The sequence below is a fragment of the Clytia hemisphaerica genome, unplaced genomic scaffold (assembly GCF_902728285.1).
Source record: "Clytia hemisphaerica strain Z4C2 unplaced genomic scaffold, Clytia hemisphaerica genome assembly, whole genome shotgun sequence".
Classification (NCBI taxonomy): domain Eukaryota; kingdom Metazoa; phylum Cnidaria; class Hydrozoa; order Leptothecata; family Clytiidae; genus Clytia; species Clytia hemisphaerica.
This window is the reverse complement of record NW_027104175.1, coordinates 2,729,194-2,748,418: the sequence shown is the minus strand read 5'-3', so window position 1 is coordinate 2,748,418 and position 19,225 is coordinate 2,729,194. Positions and strand designations below refer to the sequence as shown.

The 19,225-nt window shown below is 35.1% G+C and overlaps 2 protein-coding genes across 5 annotated transcripts in view; one reads left to right on the top strand and one right to left on the bottom strand.

Moving 5' to 3' along the window:
• Positions 1-19,225, bottom strand: part of LOC136814525 (anoctamin-7-like) — a 38,622-nt gene that overhangs the window by 6,051 nt on the left and 13,346 nt on the right. The gene's annotated exons all lie outside the window — the stretch shown is intronic.
• Positions 241-18,017, top strand: LOC136814516 (cyclic nucleotide-gated channel alpha-3-like). 4 transcript variants are annotated; one of them, XM_067071071.1, is made up of 12 exons: positions 241-414; positions 2,995-3,231; positions 11,699-12,713; positions 12,959-13,017; positions 13,241-13,302; positions 13,795-13,883; positions 14,461-14,563; positions 14,775-14,929; positions 15,123-15,209; positions 15,386-16,454; positions 16,854-17,156; positions 17,745-18,017. In XM_067071071.1, exons 1-12 carry the CDS (start codon positions 348-350, stop codon positions 17,754-17,756), a joined length of 3,258 nt encoding a protein of 1,085 aa, XP_066927172.1. In that variant the 5' UTR covers positions 241-347; the 3' UTR covers positions 17,757-18,017. The 4 variants fall into 4 exon arrangements, with proteins under 4 accessions (XP_066927172.1, XP_066927173.1, XP_066927175.1 ...); XM_067071072.1 differs by lacking the exons at positions 241-414; positions 2,995-3,231 and adding an exon at positions 4,198-4,362 and having other exon boundaries at positions 17,745-17,838; XM_067071074.1 differs by lacking the exons at positions 241-414; positions 2,995-3,231 and adding an exon at positions 6,037-6,120 and having other exon boundaries at positions 17,745-17,838.

The following is a 19,225-nucleotide window of genomic DNA, read 5'->3' as shown; positions in this document are numbered from 1 at the left end:
GCCTAGTTTAAGAGGACGTATTAATTTATCTTTTGAGGAGATTTTCAAAACTGCAAAAAAACAGCTATTTAGAAGAATCAAAAATATTACACTTAAAGTGAAAAATATTATTTAAAAACCTTCTGTTCTTTTTGACTCCAAGGAATTATAACTATAATTGAGGGAAAATCTTTTCTGTGAAAGAGATCCTGCCCTACTCGTCTATAATATATTTAATGAAATATTATTGATAAAAGAACTAATATTTTAATACTCCGTGAGAAAAGGCGGCGATAGCATAGCAGGAACGCTTGGGAACTTTTTTGGACCTCTTCAAACATAGGAAAACATTCGATATGAGTTGAGGAATGACGGGAGATACGCTTGAGATTGCCCAAAGTTCAACAAGAAATAATGGTGTAACATTTGGAAAAGGTGAGTTTTTTAGGATTACTTTCGAGGGATCCAAAAAGATGTATGGGAAAATTTTTTTTCATTGTAAAAATACAGTATTTTACACGATTATGGGAAGATTTTCAGAGGAAAAATGACTTCAAGAAAAAAACAAGAAAAATGAATGCCTGCCGTGGCGGAATATCATGGTCTGATTTTTCATTCTTCTTTTTTCTCTCTTTTTTAATCGTTATTATTTAAATCAAATTATCTAGCCTAGTAACTTTATCAAGATTCAGCTTAGCTAAAGTTCAAACGAACTAACTTGAAGAAGTAATTTGATATTAATTGATAGACATGACGCGAAGAATAAGATTTGACACCGGTAAGTTTCGCAAAATCCTTTGCAAAAAATTTTAATGTAATTTTCACAAAGATTAGACTGGGCTGACAGAGACGGAAGTTAATATTTGTACAGACTTTGGCATTCTCATGTTAAAAAACCGGTTGGATACCACAGTGCTAAATAATTTGTCCTAGGAAACCATCCTCGGTGGTAAAAATGGCCCAAAATGTTTTCCCAATAGGGGATCCATAACCATACCACCCCCCATTCAAAATGAATCGGGAAAAGACTGCCCTCAAAAACCTTACCCACAGACAAAGAATAAGTTACATTTTTCTTTATAAGAACCAGTGAATTTTTGTCAAGGTTCTCCTCTTCACATTTTTCGGCACTTTGAGCCTCGATTTTCTTACTTGTTTTTATAATTTCAGAGAAAATTTGAGGTATGCCCAAATTTTACTACCCCTAAATGCATTGAAATTCAGCTATTTTAAGCTTGGCTTTGTTCTTAAACTGTTCTTATATTTTTGGTGTCCCTGAGCCTTATTGTTCTTATAAAAAAGAGTGTAATAACCTAAGAAGATTTGATATCGCAATTTGATGGACATTTTTATCCCATCTGTGTGAATTCGGGGCAATGAGACAGGGTATCTTCTTCTGCTAACTTCGGATAAAAGTTTACAGTTCCGCAGATAAGCCAGTTAATGAGACGATTAACCCTATGGAAGCCGTTTAGCACAAAAATTACTGTTAACCTAGGTTTACAGCTCTAAACCTAGGTTTACAGCTCTAAACCTTGGTTTACAACTTGTAAACCTAGGTTTAGATAGGTAAACCTAGGTTTACGCATAAGAAACTTAGGTTTACAAAATAGTTTCAACTGAAACTCCTTGACAATAGTAAATCCCGGACCCGAATAATATGCAAAATCTATTGTCTATTGCTCATTCAGAAGCAGCCAACGAGCACATTTCCCCGAAATATCTGTTTCCCTTTTCCAGGAGAGAGCTTTTTTTGAAAAATGGGGAAACAGATCCGATTTTCTAGGAGAGACCTTTTCCTTAAAACTATCTGTTTCCCCGCTCCAGCTAGTAACGGCTCGAATTTCAGTCAGGTTAAAAAAGCGGCAATTTTACCCATATTATAATAACATTACCCCCGTCTTTTAAATTTATATCATAATTTCTCTCAGATAATTTGAAAAAAATACATTCATCCCCTGCTTTCTTTCTAGGTATATTCGTGATGCCTGCCTCGCGTGCGCTTTTCAAAATGGCAGATCATTTATTTCCTTATTTACTAGTCGTTTAGTCTATAAAATGTCTTAAATCAGCGTTGTGGTTTCCAGCTATGGAATTTTTTTACTCAGTTTCGATTGGCTGAAAGAAGTTAACAAAAACAAACGCTGATTGGCTTAACGAAATTTTGATTGACAGATTTACAAACCTAGGTTTGCAGTCTCTCTAAACCTATGTTTACACATTAACTTAGGTTTGCAGGGCTGCAAACCAAGGTTTAGAGCTGTAAACACAGGTTTAGAGACTGCAAACCTAAGTTTACAAGCTGCAAACCAAAGTTTAGAATTGCAAACCTAAGTTTAGAACTGTAAACCTTGGTTTGCAGTCATTTTTGTACATATCGGCTTCCATATAACCCTTCAAGTGCCAATATCGGGTATATCGGTATGTCGGTATAGCGAAGCCCTCCTGTAATGCCCAGTTTGAGTTAGAAATCTTCGTTTTTGGTCAAACTCGTAGGAATTGGATTGGGCTTCATGGGCTTCAAAAGTGAGTCTATGTTGTGAGACTTTAAGCCAAAAAGTCAAAAAAAAGCCAAAATTTGACAAAAATCCACTTTTTTGAAATTTTGACCGTTTTTTGACCATTTTTGGTCACCGAGTGATCCAAGAATCTCCAAATTTGGCCCTGCTTTACTTTATTCTGTCCTCTAGCCAATTGATTTGAAGTTTTACCACCGGGCACCTTTCCGTCATTCAGTCCGCACAGCAAGAGACTCTAAGCTATCAAACGACCTATGAAAGAGCTTCTAACTCCTTCTAGATCCGGAGATAAAAGCTTTTAATAAAGTTTCAACTAGCGAATTTTCTTTAAAAAACTTAGAAAAAAGGACTGTGGCACTTAAAGGGTAAAGGTCAAGAAAAGGAATTTTCTTCCAAGACTCTCAGTCTGTTGAAAAAATTATTTTTAGCCATCAGTTTGCTTCATTCTAATGAATCGTTCATTCATAACTTTATTATTTTCTAATATCTTTTCAAGAGGTAATATACGAAGATACAGAAATGCAGTCAGCAAAATCAACCACATCCATTCCGAATCGGACAACTCAAAAAAACTCCATCCAATATTCAACTCAACCTAACATATCTCCCATCTTGGAAAATGGGTTTTGTAGAGATGGTAATTCATTGAACCCTCAAGAAAAGATGTTGACGCGGCGTGCGACCACGAAAACAATCACCATGAATATGGCCACAGGTGATGAAGATGCCCAAGGTTTGTTTCTTTTCTTTGATAGGACGAAATACCCTAACATTTCATCTCTATTGGGAATGATGCTAAAATTATGAGAAGCGCTGTAGGAGTATTGGGCGATTAACAAACCCCCCTCCCCATTAACAGTAGACTTTACGATGTCATTTAACTTGTTCATCTTATTTTGAGTTATAAAGTACCCTTTGGGTCACTGAGACAGGAGTGTTCAAGATAGCGTAAATAGTCCGCATCCACAATGAATCTTTGCAACCGTTAAAGGATGCTCTTAGTTTACTTTCTTACTTTCTTCAGCTTATTGACTTGGAAAATGTAAACCAGGCTTTATGGGTGGACATTAAGGTTGCACAACATTTTAAATAAAATATGGTATGAAAACATCCATAAAAGTCTTCAAAATGACTTTAATGGGAGGTCGTAGGTGTATCTTATAGAGCCTTTTCTAAAAATAGTAAAATATTAGATTTTTTTTCATTATCCTTACTCGCAGTGAGTTCTTTTGATGATGAAACTGTAACTGCTGCAAGTAGGCGTAAAGTTAGCTAGCATATTATGAGAATTTTAAGGGGAGAGAGAGACAGTGGGAGGGTATATGAAATGATTGGTCCCCTATTTTTCGGACCTGGATTATCCATTAGATAATGACTGGATGATCACTAACTTTTCAAAACAACCACAAAATAATCGAAATCGAAAAGCGAAAAAGAAGAAGATGAGAGAGTTTTCTATGCACAAAAAATCATCGTTTAAAAAAATTGTTGAGGGAAGATCAGTTTGCGAAAAAAATAAAGATAATTTTTTTTTTGGAAATGAGAATTAAAAGAGAAAAATATTGAATAATTCATTGAATGTTAGTTTGCAACACCAATTAGATGCTCAAATTTTTTTTGTCTTTGATGCTTTGATGAAACAGTGGTATTTTTTCACACACCAAACCTGATCAAAATTATTTTCATTTGATATTTGACATAATGCTCAGTAGGAGTTTCGTTTTGAAATTTTGAAGAGATAGTTTAATGTTGTCGAATAGAAATTACAACCGACGGAACCATCAACCTCATTGGGAATATGAAACACCGCCTTATTTCTTTGATCGCGCAAGCAGACATGTATTGGGCAAGTACCTCCAAAATGGTATATATTTTTTAGTATTTTCAAGTTCTTTTAAAAATGATCATCTGTATCTTTAACATTTTTAATTTTGATTAAGTCTCTACAGTTCACATGACAATGTCAAATATTTGGTAGATTTACTAAAATTACAAATGCTTCAAAAATAATTCCGTACTTTCTTTGTTGAACGGTTACCCACCAGGCCAGTGTCAGCACTGCAAATCTTTTTTAAAATATCCGCCGAAAAACTGATTTACAATCTGTAAATTGAAAAAATCCAAAATCATGCAACTTTTCTTGAATTCCCGACTTTCCGTTTCCGAAACCACTTTTGCACCATTGTAACTTATCCTTAGCCAAGTGGTGCAAGCGGGTTTGAATCGAGTTTACGCTGATGGAACACAAGCAGTATCGATAGAAAAAAAAACCCTTTTTCTAACAAATAAGATGATACGTCATCCGCGTCTTTTCTACGCAATGAACGGCTATTCCACTTTGCAACTTTTTCAAATGTTTGGAGCCCGGGTTTTCGGGCTCTAAACATTCGATTTTTTTACGTCACTTTTAGCTTTCTAAGCTCAGACTGCAGTAGCGAAAAAATCGAATTTGCGTCAATCCACTTGAAAGAGGCTTCTATTTCAAAAAAATCGTCAAAGTGGAACTCACCAAGAAACGGAACGAAAAATCCCGGATTTTGGTGAGGTACTCGCTAATCTTTTTCGTTCGACCTTGTTTCTTTTCTTGAAGGAACATCTACATCGTGAGGTTTATTATTGGATTTAAGTGGAAAAGGTCGTGGTGATAAAACGGTGAAGAGATTTTCTTTGAAGATGAAATCAATTGCACGACCTGCAAAAAGTTACTTTTTCATCATAAATTATTGACAGAATTATCCAATTACAAAATTTCAACCACAATGTCATATAGGGCTTGCAGGGGTTTTTCGTTCCCGTTTTTGGTTCAAACATGAAAGTGAAACACTCCTTTATTTAACAGTAAGCTACACAAAAGAAAGAATTCTTCATAAAAAAACTATCAAATCTGGTTGAATTTTCACATCATAATCAAATGATTTTTATTGGGGTTCTACAAGTTCGTGTGCAGTCAGGAACGATCGAACGTTTTAAAGGAAAAATGAAAAGTTTTGAAGAGTTTTATCGTGATGAGGTTTTTTATGACGAGGATGGTGACGGTGAAAGAGAAGAAGGCAATGATATGTTGATGATTGAAATTGATAACGAAATAAATCGTCGTCGAGGTATTTTCATTATTCCAAATTTATACTTCTTTTGGGATTTTTTTGAAGATAAAATCATCTAAGTCTAACGCACATGATCTCTCATGTATGCAAAAATATCAGTTTTTCTAAGTATTGAATATTTGGGAGGTTGAGGCCTTCAAGGTATGTGGACTTACAATGAATCTTCCTCCAGACTAGATTTTTCTGATTGCAAGGCTTTTAACCATTCTCCTACGCAAATTATTTTCCGTGCAATTTTTGTGAATAGCGGTCGTCCACAGACAGAATCGAAAATGGAGGATATTTCGGAAATCCATTAATATAATATGTTTTCGGATGTCGAAAAAAATAAAAGAGTTGACATTTCAAAGTCACGAATTCGATTAGAGATATAGCTCAATGGATATAAATAAAAGTCAGTTGAGAATCAGAGGGCAGGATGAGTAAACAGAAGAGAAACCAAGAGACTCAAACTTCTTGGCGTGGTGACAGTAGTAGTGAAGATATCAGAAGTTTGTTGAAAATGTGTAAAGCTTGCAGTAAGTAAATTCTTTTATCATTACAAGAGAATGCACCTTTTCGACCGTAGTCGAGGCGCGTGCCTCTTTATTATTTGATTATCCCCCTAAACTCGATCCAATTCTTTTTTATACCTTTTCGCTATTGCGAAAAAAAGACTTTTAGGGTGGTAAAACCGACAAAAAAATGCCCACACACGGCAATTGGCGGCTACTGTCGAAAAGTTATACGTCTACTTGCACAAAGCTGAGTACAGAAGCTGGAATGCTTCATATTTCCAAAACCTTGAAAAGTTGAAAATGGTTTCCTCTCAGTAGCTAGCTAAGTGAGTAGAATGAACATAATTCGCTATAAAGGGCACCAGCAAACCGATTAGTGTATCAGAAACAGAGCGTACAAGAGTGTAATATCACTTAATGTGCGAATTTCAAAATTTCCATATCGGGTGTAGTAAAGACAATCAAACAGCCTAGTCTGAAAAAGTCAATCCAGATCGCACGCGGTAAAGGCGTCATAATACAAAGAAAAATAAATGAAAAAAGAGACATAACCTCAGATTGCAATCATCATCAACTTCCTAAAAACTTTTTCATTCTTTTCTCCTTTCTTGACAGTTCTAAGCTCCATTTTCATAGCATAAGAAATTGATTTTTCGAGTTCGACATGACCTAGTTGTTTGATGAATTTCTCTATGAAATGTTCGGATTGTCAGAAAGTAGTTTTTATGAATTGAAGAGTTATACAGAGCATTCGTTGATCTTCAAAACTACAAGAAGGTATCAGGTCAGGAAGGTTGTTAGGGAAAAACGTCGAGTACGCTTTAAAGGTAAAGTTTTGGTTGAAAATATATTTTAGAGAGACTTTCTATCTTTTACGTTTAGGTCAAAAACTTTTGGTAATCTATTATGGTATCTCCTTTTGAATATAATTAATTCTGCAGGAAAAATTTCCTCAATTTGAAGAAATTCAAATTTCTTTCCAAATTACTGAAAATTTGATTTTAGAAATCAGAAATCTCGAGCGATCGATAGAATTTTCGTTTCTAAATAGCACGCTTTTTATAATAGTTATGATTTTCAAAAGGAACCAGAACCTCAAGTCTACTTGTGGTTAAACTTCTGAATAATAGTGTTTTTCTCGAGATTTTTCCAGAAATTTTTTTTGGGGAAACTAATCTAGATTTTTATTGAGTGTGAAATTTTTATAGACGGCTATTTGAGGATGTGGAATGTTTCAAATCGCTTTCTGGTTTTTGAGAATCATTCCATAGAAATCGATCATAAGAAACTCTTTTCTCTTCAGGAAAACAGTTGTCGCTCTCTAATTCGATCTTCAAGGGGGATTGAATTTTTATCAAATAAGGGAGCTTATCGAATAAAGGAGCGTCGTTTATGAATTTCTTGTTGACGGGGACTTTAAATTTCATCGAATAAGGGAGCCTATCGAATAGTAGAACGTCGAATTAGAGAGCGTCAACTGTAATTTAAGTTAATTAACATAATTTGAGAAAAGTAATTTGGTACGTTAGACTTCAGAAAGGCTAATAAAAAAATATAACAAGAGAAATTCAATGCAAGAAAGAATTGTTTGGCCTGAAATCTCGGCAAAAATGTACTAGGTCAGAACTATTTGAACTCAAAAATTGGCTCCAAAAGGGAACAACGTATTATATTCACCTCCTCAATGTCTAAAACGATAAAAAGGTCAAAGAAAAAGAGATCCCGCTCAGGTCATGTCTAGTTTGGACGGTTTAAGAAGAAGTTGAAATTGAAAAAAATACATGTCGAAATGTTTTGGATCAGCTCTTTAATAGTTGAATTAAAGTTCAAACACCGCAAAGTACAAGCCTCTGCTGGGGTCCAATCAACATTTTAGTTAATAGCCTGCTGAGCTTGTAATGTACTAAACTAACCCAGCTTATTAGCATCTATTTCATAGAATTATTCAACCATTTTTGAAATTGAACAAAAAAGCATTACTTTCTCAATGGGAACATAAAATTGAAATTTCAGCTCCAGTAAAAATCACAGTTGCTTAGGGACGAAAAACCAAAAACAATTGGGTCTAATTTCTTTTGAGGGGGACCGATAAAACTAGGGACCTTTTTTTAGACTAAAAACGAGAAAAGCTTAACGTAATTAAAGCTGTTATATTTTCTATAAGTGTGAAAACTACCTGGAGATGTTAAAGCATGTATCTTATGAAAAAGGAAAAGGGAGTTTTGAGCTAAGAGATCATGTTTCTACGAATACCACATCAACATAGTACACCCTACAAAGTTTATAAAGATGAAAAAGACAATGTCTGTGAAAAGTGCAGCAAAAGAAAAGGTATTTCATTTCTTTCCTGCTCTAACTTAGAAGGGGGTTGAAAGGTACAACCTCGGCTGGAAAAGGGCTCTGTAAGGGGGTTTTACGTGGTTTTACCGAAGATTTTCGTCGTGATCTCCGAAATTCAGGGTAACAATATTTTCCTTTAAATACCGATTTTTCTTTTGTTTTTGCCAAAATTTCAAAATTTAAGGATTAAATCTCCTCGTTACAAAGATTTTAACGTAAAAATGGTTATTTCCGATACCTTAAAAAACTTTGTAAGATTTCCGAAATTTCGAAGCAAAAATGGCTAATTTATGCTGCATAAAGCGTTGAGTGGATAAAAGCGTTAGAAGGCTTTTCACTAAAAAAACATTTGAATTTTAAGATAGTGTCGATAGCATGTATCAAATATAAACTAGCCAGCAAGTGACATGAAAAGAAATGTATATCCAATAGCAACTATTAGTATGACTGTAACGTTGTTTTTCTCACAAAAATCTTCTTTTCATTGTTTTGCATCTTTCATCAATGGCAAGCAGGCCTATGGTCACTTTTATTTCTTGTATATGCATGGTTCTCTTTTGTCAGGATGAATAAGCTAAAACTATGTGATGGAACATTACGTAATTTAGGGCAGGGGGGGGATTCTCTGTCCCATTAATGGGAACACAATTAGAATAAAACTGGATTCGTTTTTATGTGTGTTATATGAGTGTTATATGATAATAGATAAATTGTTACGGGATAATATCAGTTTTGCACTACTACAGCGTCCCATTTTTTCTTACTTGCTACACTGCCTAAATAAGTCTTCTAGCATCAGGCTACGATTAGAATAGATAATGTTTAAAAATTTATATACCGATGGTGTGAATTCTCCAAGCTTTTAACAAATTTCAATTTAAACGATATGACAAATTTCAGGTGGTCATACATCTGCTTTTAATCAAATTTTAAAAATTATGACGTAACTTAAGACCAAATGATTAAGAACACCCACGCTTTCCAAACAAAAACATTGGACAAAACCAAAGAAATCCAGATAACATCAAATTAGTTAGGCCCTCTTTTAGAATTAGAGGGGAAGATAGAAACACAAAAGTGTAAAGGATTGTTATCAATTAATTTCTAATCAATTTGTGATCACCCCTACCTATACAATTTGGGGAAAACAAAACAAACAAAATTTGCTAAAGGAAAAATTATTAGAGTCTAAGTATTTGTTGTTTGGAAATTTCAACGTTGTAAAACTTTGAAAATTTTGAAATCTTTTGGTGTACCAATTACTAAGCACTGTAGAAAAGTTTCTTCGAGGGTAAGAAATTACTTCTACTTTTTCTTACATTCTATTGTTTTTAAAGTATTACCGAGTTTTTGCATTTGAGATCAATTTAAGAAGACAGTATAAAGCAAAGTTGTTGCTAAAATCATCGTCCACTTTGCTTAACGACGATAAAAACACCAAAATACCGTCATCTGCTTAGGTGGTATAGAGAAGGCGGTATAGAGAAGGCGATATAGAGCCGTACACCAGCTATCGACTTTGTTTTACGTCGACTTGACTTACCCTCGCCCTTGATATCCTCCAATACATACACTCTGTATTGTGATGGTTAAGGTTTTTTATAATCGAAAAGGACAGTCACTAGACACATTTCCTTAACATTGCGAAAGAGGTGGTAAAAATTAATATTGGAGGGAAACTCGAGTTTAATTTCTAAAATCTTTCAAAAACAGGAACCCTCTGTATCTTTTCTAGGACGGAAATAAGTGGGTTTTTAAACTTTTTTTGCTTCCGTAGTAAATCGAACAAATTGAAACTAATCATTGAAAGTTAATTGGTAGTATTCATGGGCTTGCTAATATACTCCCTGCTGAGGTAGAAGATTAAGATTTTAACTTAAACAGAACAAGAAAACTGTAGTTTTTCATTCAGTTGAAAATGGAGTCGTTAAACGCTAGCCTTTCTCCTCTTGTAGGTTAGTTTCTTTTTCATTTTCTGTTTTTTTTCCTTGGATTTCTTTAAGAGCTAGGCTATGCCTTCGTACCTTCGACTATACCTAAGGCAGCCTAGCCAAAATGTTTTTTTTGCTTTCAAAGGACACTAGAGAATTAGGAGACACCGTTCAGCCTGGGTTATAGTCATCATGTGACAAAAGAGAGGACAAAAGAGGACAAAACTTTCTCGAAGCTTAACTCAACTTAAGAAATAAATTTGTCTGGGTTAGAATTTTGAAACGCTAACTTTTTGTTAATTAGGTTTCACACGCTATAAGAATGTTTCTCGATATATCAGGTAGGTTATAAACGTTGGTCGGTGGATATCTATGCTGGGTCATCAATCTCTTAGAAAAAACTGAACCACGAGTATTGCAAAACGATCAGGAAATGTTTGGGAAGAGATAAGAATCGAATTCAAAATGTCACCGCCATATGGGCGAAAGAAGAGCTCATTAAAAATTGTTTTTCAAATATTTATATAACAACAAAGTAAAATTTTTAGAGTTAAACATTTCAGCGATGGAAAAGAAGAAATAATTTCTTGAAGAATTTATTCACCGTCAAAATAATCAAGATAATAAAAGCTATCATCGATCAAATAAAAAAAGAAAGATCTGATCAGTTTTAAGTCCCTTCAAATGAGAATTTGACGACCTTCCCAAAGATATTTCTCAAAACAAGGAGGGGGTACTCTTTTAAGGGCATCTTTACAATTGTTTTAAAAAACCCCAATTTCTAAAACATTTTTCGTCCCCAAATTTTTTTGTCTTCTAAAAGAAAAACCTGTTCAAAACACAGGTGCTTTTCTTTTATTGTTCATTCTATTTCCCTTTCTTTTGCGCAATTCGAGATAATCTTTACAAAAAAAGATCGAGGGAAAATTATTTCTTTAAAACAAACATATTTCAGTTGATAGTCTTCTTAAGGCGTCATCGATAATACAGTCTGGTCATTCTCTGGGAAAGTGAGGACGTCATGCAGTATCCACCGTCCAATATTGAGCTACCCTCCATCTCAATCGCCGACGAAAGCGATTTATATTACGACACTGACGGAAATGTCGAACGTAAAAAGAAAAAATCATCATTGGCTAACAATAAGAAAATTCTATCACTCAATAATTTGGCACATTGTCACACTTTAAAGGTTCCTAATTTATCTGATTGCAGTGATCAGTCTGGTTCACTACCAAGCAGTTTGAATAAAGTGATGTCTTATAAGATTCCTTGGTACAGACGTTTATACGATAACCGAACATCTTCATCTTCTTTTGATTGTATAGGGCGTGAATTCCGCAGCGAATCACACCGCCGTTGGAGTGTGGCCACACAGAAGATCAAGAGTATCTTAGCAGTCAATGACGCTTTGAATGGAAGCAAAACGAGAGCTCGCGACCGCGAACGAAGTATGTCCATCGAACAAAAATCACATTTCTTGGATAAATTCAGCACAACTAGAGACCGGCGATTTTCCGGCGCAAGTTTCGACCTACGACGCCGACCGGATGGAAACCATTTAACCGACGGAGCATCAAACATCAGTTCTGTTGAACTCAAAGAGCTGTTAAACGACATCAAAGATTCAAAAACTAACGTTTCAAATTGTATCGATGATTTTCATGAGCAAAGGCGATGTCGTTTCTTACATATACTATTTGAACCTTATAGCACCTTCATCTATATCTGGTCATGGATCGTCATACTGGCCATTCATTACAACACCTGGGTTATCATTCTACGGATAGCCTTCCCTGCGGCACAACGCAATTACACCGGTCTTTGGTTTTCACTGGACTACACAGCAGATTTGATATACATTATAGACGTTTTAGTATCCTCCAGAATGTCTTTCCTGGAGAACGGGATATATGTAGAGAGCGTAAAACGAGTTACAGTTAAATACTTTAAATCAACATTATTTATTTTGGACTTGGTCAGCTTGCTACCGTTAGATCTCTTATATTTGTTCTTTCAAACCAACCCTGCATTTCGTATACCTAGGCTTATCAAATTTTTTAAAGTCTTCCAAGGGAAAAAATTAGTGGAATCGATGACTAACTTTCCGAATTTGGTTCGTGGTGTATTTTGGTTGCATATTATGTTTTTATTGATGCATTGGAATTGCTGTTTCTTTTACATTATTTCGGAGATGGAAGGATTTGGTTCCAATAAGTGGGTGTATCCAAAGCTAGAAGGATTACATCATATTTTGATCCACAGATACATCAAATGTATGTATTGGTCAACGCTAGTACTAACCACAATTGGTGAGGATAGCACTCCAGAAACAACAGTGGAGTAAGTTTGATTTCGATTTTGGAGTGAACAATCAATTGACTAGAATTCCTCCTTTATCTAGCATCCTATAAATTTTAGTCAAGCCTTTCGATCTTATGTTGTGAAGACTGTCAAACATAATATTAATAGGGTCTCTCACACCTATGGTTTGGATCAGATTTTCACCCAAAGCTAATGTCTAACATTAAGGATTGAGAAAAACAGCAATTTTCCCACAGTCAAAAACTTTTATCAATTCTTTATAGATGTGCGTACATGATCGTTTGCTATATCACTGGAATCTTCATATTCGCGACCATCGTTGGTAAGTTTTTCTAGAGTGCAGAAAAATCAATTTTTAGAGTGAAAAGTCATATTAAATCATGTAGCTGATACGGTACTCAAGGGAATTATGGTTTGATGAGATGTTCAGCAACCTTGCTTACTTACATTTATTTTGAAAAAATTGCAAGAAATCAGATTATTTAGACCCGTACAATGTTATTAGATGTCTTCGAAAAATTTGACAAAAATCAATTCAATTTTAGGGCAAGCTGGAAATGTTATTCAAAATATGAACGCAAGCCGAATGGAGTTTGAAAGACAAAGGGTTAATTCAATTTTTTTCCTTTACTCTGATAGGTTCTTTTAGGTTAAATGAAACTCGCCTTTATAACCGATTGTGACGTGGCTACAATTTTTCAGTTTTTGCCTTAAAACTTTCAGGGTGTATTGAGTCTTATCTAACCCGTTCATATCAAACTTACAGGCTAAGTACAACAAAAGAAAATAACCAACATAAAATTTACGCAGATAATCAGACATTAGGCTAAAAGAAGCCCCCAAGCAGTTTGCGTCGTGATAGGGACTGTTTTCTAGCGTGATAACATGTCATCATTTTGAATTTGTTTCTTCTTGATCGTGAACTGAAGTATTTTTGAGCCGTGGTGCGTGATTAGGACTTTTTTCAAAGGGATGTGTAATTATCCAAGTTTTTTCCTGTTTTACGTGACCGTGATTAAAGACAAAAAATTACATGATATTGTGATCAGAGTTACCGCTGGGGGAGCCTTCTAAAATATTTGTGAATAATTCTTTTCAGGATAACACAATGCAGTATATGAAAGAACACAACGTACCAACACATTTACAAAAACGTGTCCGATTATGGTACGATTACACGTACTCAAGGTAACGTACACGTTTTTTATAAGAACATCCAAAATATTTGAAGCGTTCAGATGTTCTTAACTTTTTGAATTTTAAGCCTAAAAATAATCTTAACATGTTCTAATTTTCGCCATTTTTTGAATATTTTTGTTTATTTTCCTCAGAAATCGAAGCCTGGTGTTCTCATATAGTTTTTCCTTGTATAAAAAACATGTCATATTTCGCTCCAAGATTGGTACTCTCGCTAATTCGAACTTCTATAATTTGAATATCTCTGTAATTCAAACGAATTAGATTTCCCGTTCGAGTTCGATTTAGCGAGAGTTAACTACATTGGACTATGAGAATGAGCAAATAGAATGGAAGGAAAGAAACAGAACCGTAATATGAAAACACTACGATACTATAATACTACCACTGTTAACCCATAAATGAATATATCACTGAACAAATCTTGATGTCATGTTCCTGTAATCTAGGCTTTTGTCCAGGGGTCCGAAGAGGGATGTCTACAGGATTACCTTTATTATATCAAGAATTCGCTGGTGTAAACTAAACAACAAAGAATAATTCAGATTTTATATTTTTGCATTCACAGAGGACGTTTCAATGGTGGAGACGACATTAATGAAATTACCATGCTTCCTGATAAAATGAAAACGGAATTAGCTCTTCACGTTCATCTAGAAACTCTTAGAAAGGTATTCCTTTGGATATTAATTTCAAGAAATATATTTGCACTATGCCTTTTACTAGACAAATTTACGATTTCAATTTAACCAAAGTTATGTCACAGGCTGCAAAATTACAAGACCTCCTAAAGCACCATTAGAAAACTTCAAGGAAAAGCAGTCACCTTTCCTGGGTTGTTTTTTATATGATTTACATCGTCAACTTTTTCTTTCATTACAGGTTTCATTCCTTCAAAAATGTCAACCGGAGTTTTTACATGATTTGGTATTGAAAATGAAGCTTCATATTTTTACACCGGGTGATTTCATAATCAGGAAAGGAGAAATTGCCAGAGAGATGTATGTTATTAGTGATGGTATGGCTGAAGTGGTCAGGTAGGTTAAAATTAATACATACTCTTATATTATCGATAGAAGCACGAAGTACAGAGTTTTTTTAGTATTGTTCAAATGAGATCTCAGTAAATTTATGGTGAGCTTAAATTCATAATATTAAGATCAGAACATCAATGTCTTAACCACAATGATATGATAGTTGGTGATTTGCTAATTATCATTTTGTTTTTAGCGAAAGTGGACGAGTGTTGAAAGTGTTGCAAGCTGGCGATTTCTTTGGTGAAATTGGATTACTTAGTCTAAGTGCTGGTCAAAACAGGTTAGTTGAATTTCATTTCATTGATATTTTTTCTTTCGAAAACATATTTTTCTATTGACGGAAAAATATTGCAAGAAGAAGTTATTTTAATTTTGATTTAAAAAATACCGAAAAGACGTGTTTTGTGCTGTTATGTCCATGAAAAAATCTCACTCAAGGATTTTTATTTCATTTAGGAGAACGGCAGACGTTCGGTCGTGCGGATACATCGAGTTATTTGTACTAAGCAAAGAAGATGTGATGTCATCTATACGAGATTACCCGGAAGCACAGCGTATCCTTGCCAAGCACGGCCGCAAACGGTTAGCGCTCGGCTCTATAGTGGCAGCTGGACCACGTGATGAAACGACGTCAGGGAGTAGCCAATCAGATAGCGAGATCGAATTAAAAATCACGCGGCCAGATTCCGACGAAGGATCGTGTCGTTCGTTATTCGAGAATGGAGATATTGAAAATAATAACACATCTACAGTGCGTAAAAATTCTCATACCAAAATTGATATCAAAGACGATAATGTCTTCACTGATCGAAAAGATGACGTCACTGAAACAGGATCTGTCAATAAATATCTAACCTCGCCAAGAAATAGTATTTTTTTGGATACACCCAATCATAAGTCACGCTCAATGGTTCATTTGAAACAACGTGCATCAGTGGTTACTCATGGACACGGTAACGTTGTCGGACCTGCAACTTCTATAAAAAGCCTTGATAAACGAACTTTAGAAAATTCGTTATCACAGAGTTTTTCAAGAAGGTCGTCACCTCATCGGTCGGCCAGTCGGATCAGTCAGGTCAGTAAGACACCCTCTCCAACAACAAACTTCACATCAGATTCAGAAGAAGAAAACAGTGACCACGAAAATCATCGCGATGAGAGTTTGGCGAAACGTTGGCTTAAACCACGCACAAAGAAACATATGCAACGTAGTAATTCCGATATGCAACGGCGTCCGAAACGAACATCAAACCGTAGCAAACGTTGCGTTTTTAGTGACGGGGAGAGTAAGAATTATCATCATTGGAGTGAAATCATGAAAAGAGGATCTTCGGTTTCCACATGTAGTTACCACTCTGCCGGCGCCGCTAACCACACCACAACCACCACCACAAAACACCAACGCCACAGTGTAGCAACTACACCTACAGCCAAACATCGAGATACGACCACCGATGAAGACCTGTTCTTAAGATCTATGAAAAAACTTTATCTAGAGACCACCAAACATTTCAAGAAACGAACGGTACGTAGAATCCAATTTCATTTCAATTTGTATAACTTTCGCTTTGAATCTGAAATCACAAGTCAAGAGCTACCTGAGACTTTAGTAATTGATTCATTTTACGGGCGAGGATTATACGCAAATTACACAAAAATCCTTTGATGGGAATGGTGATGGCTAACAGACACGTGCCATCCGACCTCTGGTACTCTGACTCAAAATTTTGAAAGTGAAACAGTCCTTTCAATAAAAATTTGAACTGTTAAGAAGTCAAAAATTAAATCGTTTCTATTTTCCAACCATAAGGGGTACTAGAATTAATTTCTCAAAGGTACTTCAAGGTCTAAAAAGGTGACCAATTGAACTCCAGGGGATGCCATATTATTTATTTACCATATCATTTCTATCTTATCATTCCAGCATACGCAAGTTAAACGGTTGAAAAGAAAAATGTCAGATATGGAACAATCGTACTTAGAAAGTTACTTAGCGAAAGAGAAGGAATGGTCGAATCGTGACGAACAATTAAGAAAAGAACTTTTTCGTTTGGAAGAACAAATGTATGATATGAAGGGTAAAATGAAGGAAAAAGATGAAGAGATAAACAAATTATTGGGTGCTTCTGATACTTCAAATACAAATTCATTGGTCAAAAGTAACCATCTTGAAGCAATGGTTGTTGAAGAGAAAAATCGCATCTTCACACGTAATCATCATCGAGCGGTAAGATGAAAGAAATAAAACCTTATTGCGCCAAAGCGGATTTTTTTACGCCAACGGTCGAAGACCTACGCTAGCGGCCGAAAACTGAAGACGGCCGCTGGAAACTGATCACACATTAAATATGTAGGTATTCGGCTGTTAGTGTAGGGTTTCGGCCCCTTGAAAATCGGCCGCTAGCGTAGGTCGAGGTCCGTTGACGGAAAAAAAATTCGCAGCGCTGAAGAGTATGTTGCTGGAAGAAGAATGTCAGTCTTCATTACTGTAACATCCCCCTTGCTTAAGCATCCTGGTGAAAATTAATTTGGGTTATAAGCGAAAGGAAAGGCTGCTGGAATCCTCTAACAGATTTGTACTGCATGTAGTACCTGCAGTTTTGTAGGGATCTAGTCTATATTTTTCTACCAAAGCTTTTTGGTGAAAGTTAATTTGGGTTATAAGCGAAAGGAAAGGCTGTTGGAACCTTCTAACGGATTTATATTCCTTTTAAAGGGATGTCAAAAAACGAGTACTTTCTGCTCGATAGTTATTTTGAGGCTTTAAATTTACGGGGGCGAAATAATTGAAATTTTTCCAATCGTTTTCTTTTAGATAAATATTTGATTCGATGTGGCGAGAATGGAGACGCGTGAAGGTTGGAGTGACAACACGGCAGATTGAAATCATCAGAAATGACGTCATTTAGTCTCAAAGATGACGTAATCAACCCAAACCGAACCAAAAACAATATATTTATTTATTTCGAATTGTAGATAAACCCTTTCTATAAATAGAGTACAAATGTAAAGCAACGAGAAAAGAATCCCATCACTTCTAATTTTGGACCCAAACACATCAAATAAGATTAGATAAGAACAACTTAAATATTTTTAGAAAACCAGACATTTTTCATCAGAGATATATTAGGATAAATGTTTTTCTATATGATCAATACTTTTACTTTTTTCTGAAAACGTTCGTTGTTTTACAAAACAAACACAACAACTTCTCTAGACTATGCTATAGTCTAAGACGAGTTTCATCTAAAAAAGGAGCAAACGTGAAGAGGGGAATTTTTTTACGGGAGTGACCGTTGTCTTAGACTATATCAATTTGGTCGAAAAGCGGAAATTTTGGATTTTGGTTAGCGGTGTGATCGGCCGGCCCGGTTCGAACAAATGTAAACAAACAGTCGGGTCTGACTGGTAAATCCCGGGGCAGTTCTTGCTGTGAATACAAATTGACCCGACTGGAATTTGATACCAAAACAGGGCGACAGAAAGTTGATCTATATGTGTGGAAATGTTTTATGCAATTCGTTAGCATTTTAGTCTCTTAGCCTCCTATTAGTTAGTACTTTAGTTTGTAACTTCTTTGCAACAAGGTGTTTTATGTAAATGGTTTGTTTTGAATTTATTTTTAACAAGCAGAACTCAGATTCAAGCAAGTATCATATATATTTTTTCAAGAATAAAAGAGAGAAGAGGTAAGCAGTACGGCTCTTTTCTTTTATTTTGAAAGACTAATCTTTTTGTAACACTCTCCAGTGTATGCAGATTATTTTGTCTGATTGCTCATTGGAAAATTTTATTAGAGCCGCATTTTTCAATCACAGCTTTTTTACAAGTTTTACAAGTGTCCGTGTGATGCATTATTTTTTTTTAATTTGTCATTTTCTTACAGGCCGCGAGCTAACGAAAAAAGAGGATCAGTGTGGTTTGCAAAAAAAGAATGAATCATACTCATATATAAAAAATGATATTGTAAATAATTATACCCGTGAAAACATCTGCAGTCTATACACAGCAAAAATCAGTAATTATACCAAACTTGTGAAATTAAAGATTATTGGTGAATTGCAGTTTTATTGAAAAACTTGAGAAAGCTTTTAAAATTTTGAATAAAGCTGTAGTCTACTAGTCACTATACTACTAGTCACACATAGCAAATTTTTTTTGAATCACCATGATATTTTGGGTGAATTTACCAGATTTCATTTTCACAATTGCAACTTTTTAAAGTGAATTATATGTGAGTTCACCCGAAAATCAAGGTATATACTTTTTTAGATTTTTCCTGTGTGAATGATCAGC

Bases quoted from the DNA above. Each gene is read 5' to 3' on its own strand.
- LOC136814516 (XM_067071071.1), top strand. From the start codon at position 348: ATGACGGGAGATACGCTTGAGATTGCCCAAAGTTCAACAAGAAATAAT. The intron at 13,884-14,460 runs GTAACGTACACG...TTGCATTCACAG, and splicing joins TACGATTACACGTACTCAAG to AGGACGTTTCAATGGTGGAG. The intron at 14,564-14,774 runs GTATTCCTTTGG...CTTTCATTACAG, and splicing joins ATCTAGAAACTCTTAGAAAG to GTTTCATTCCTTCAAAAATG.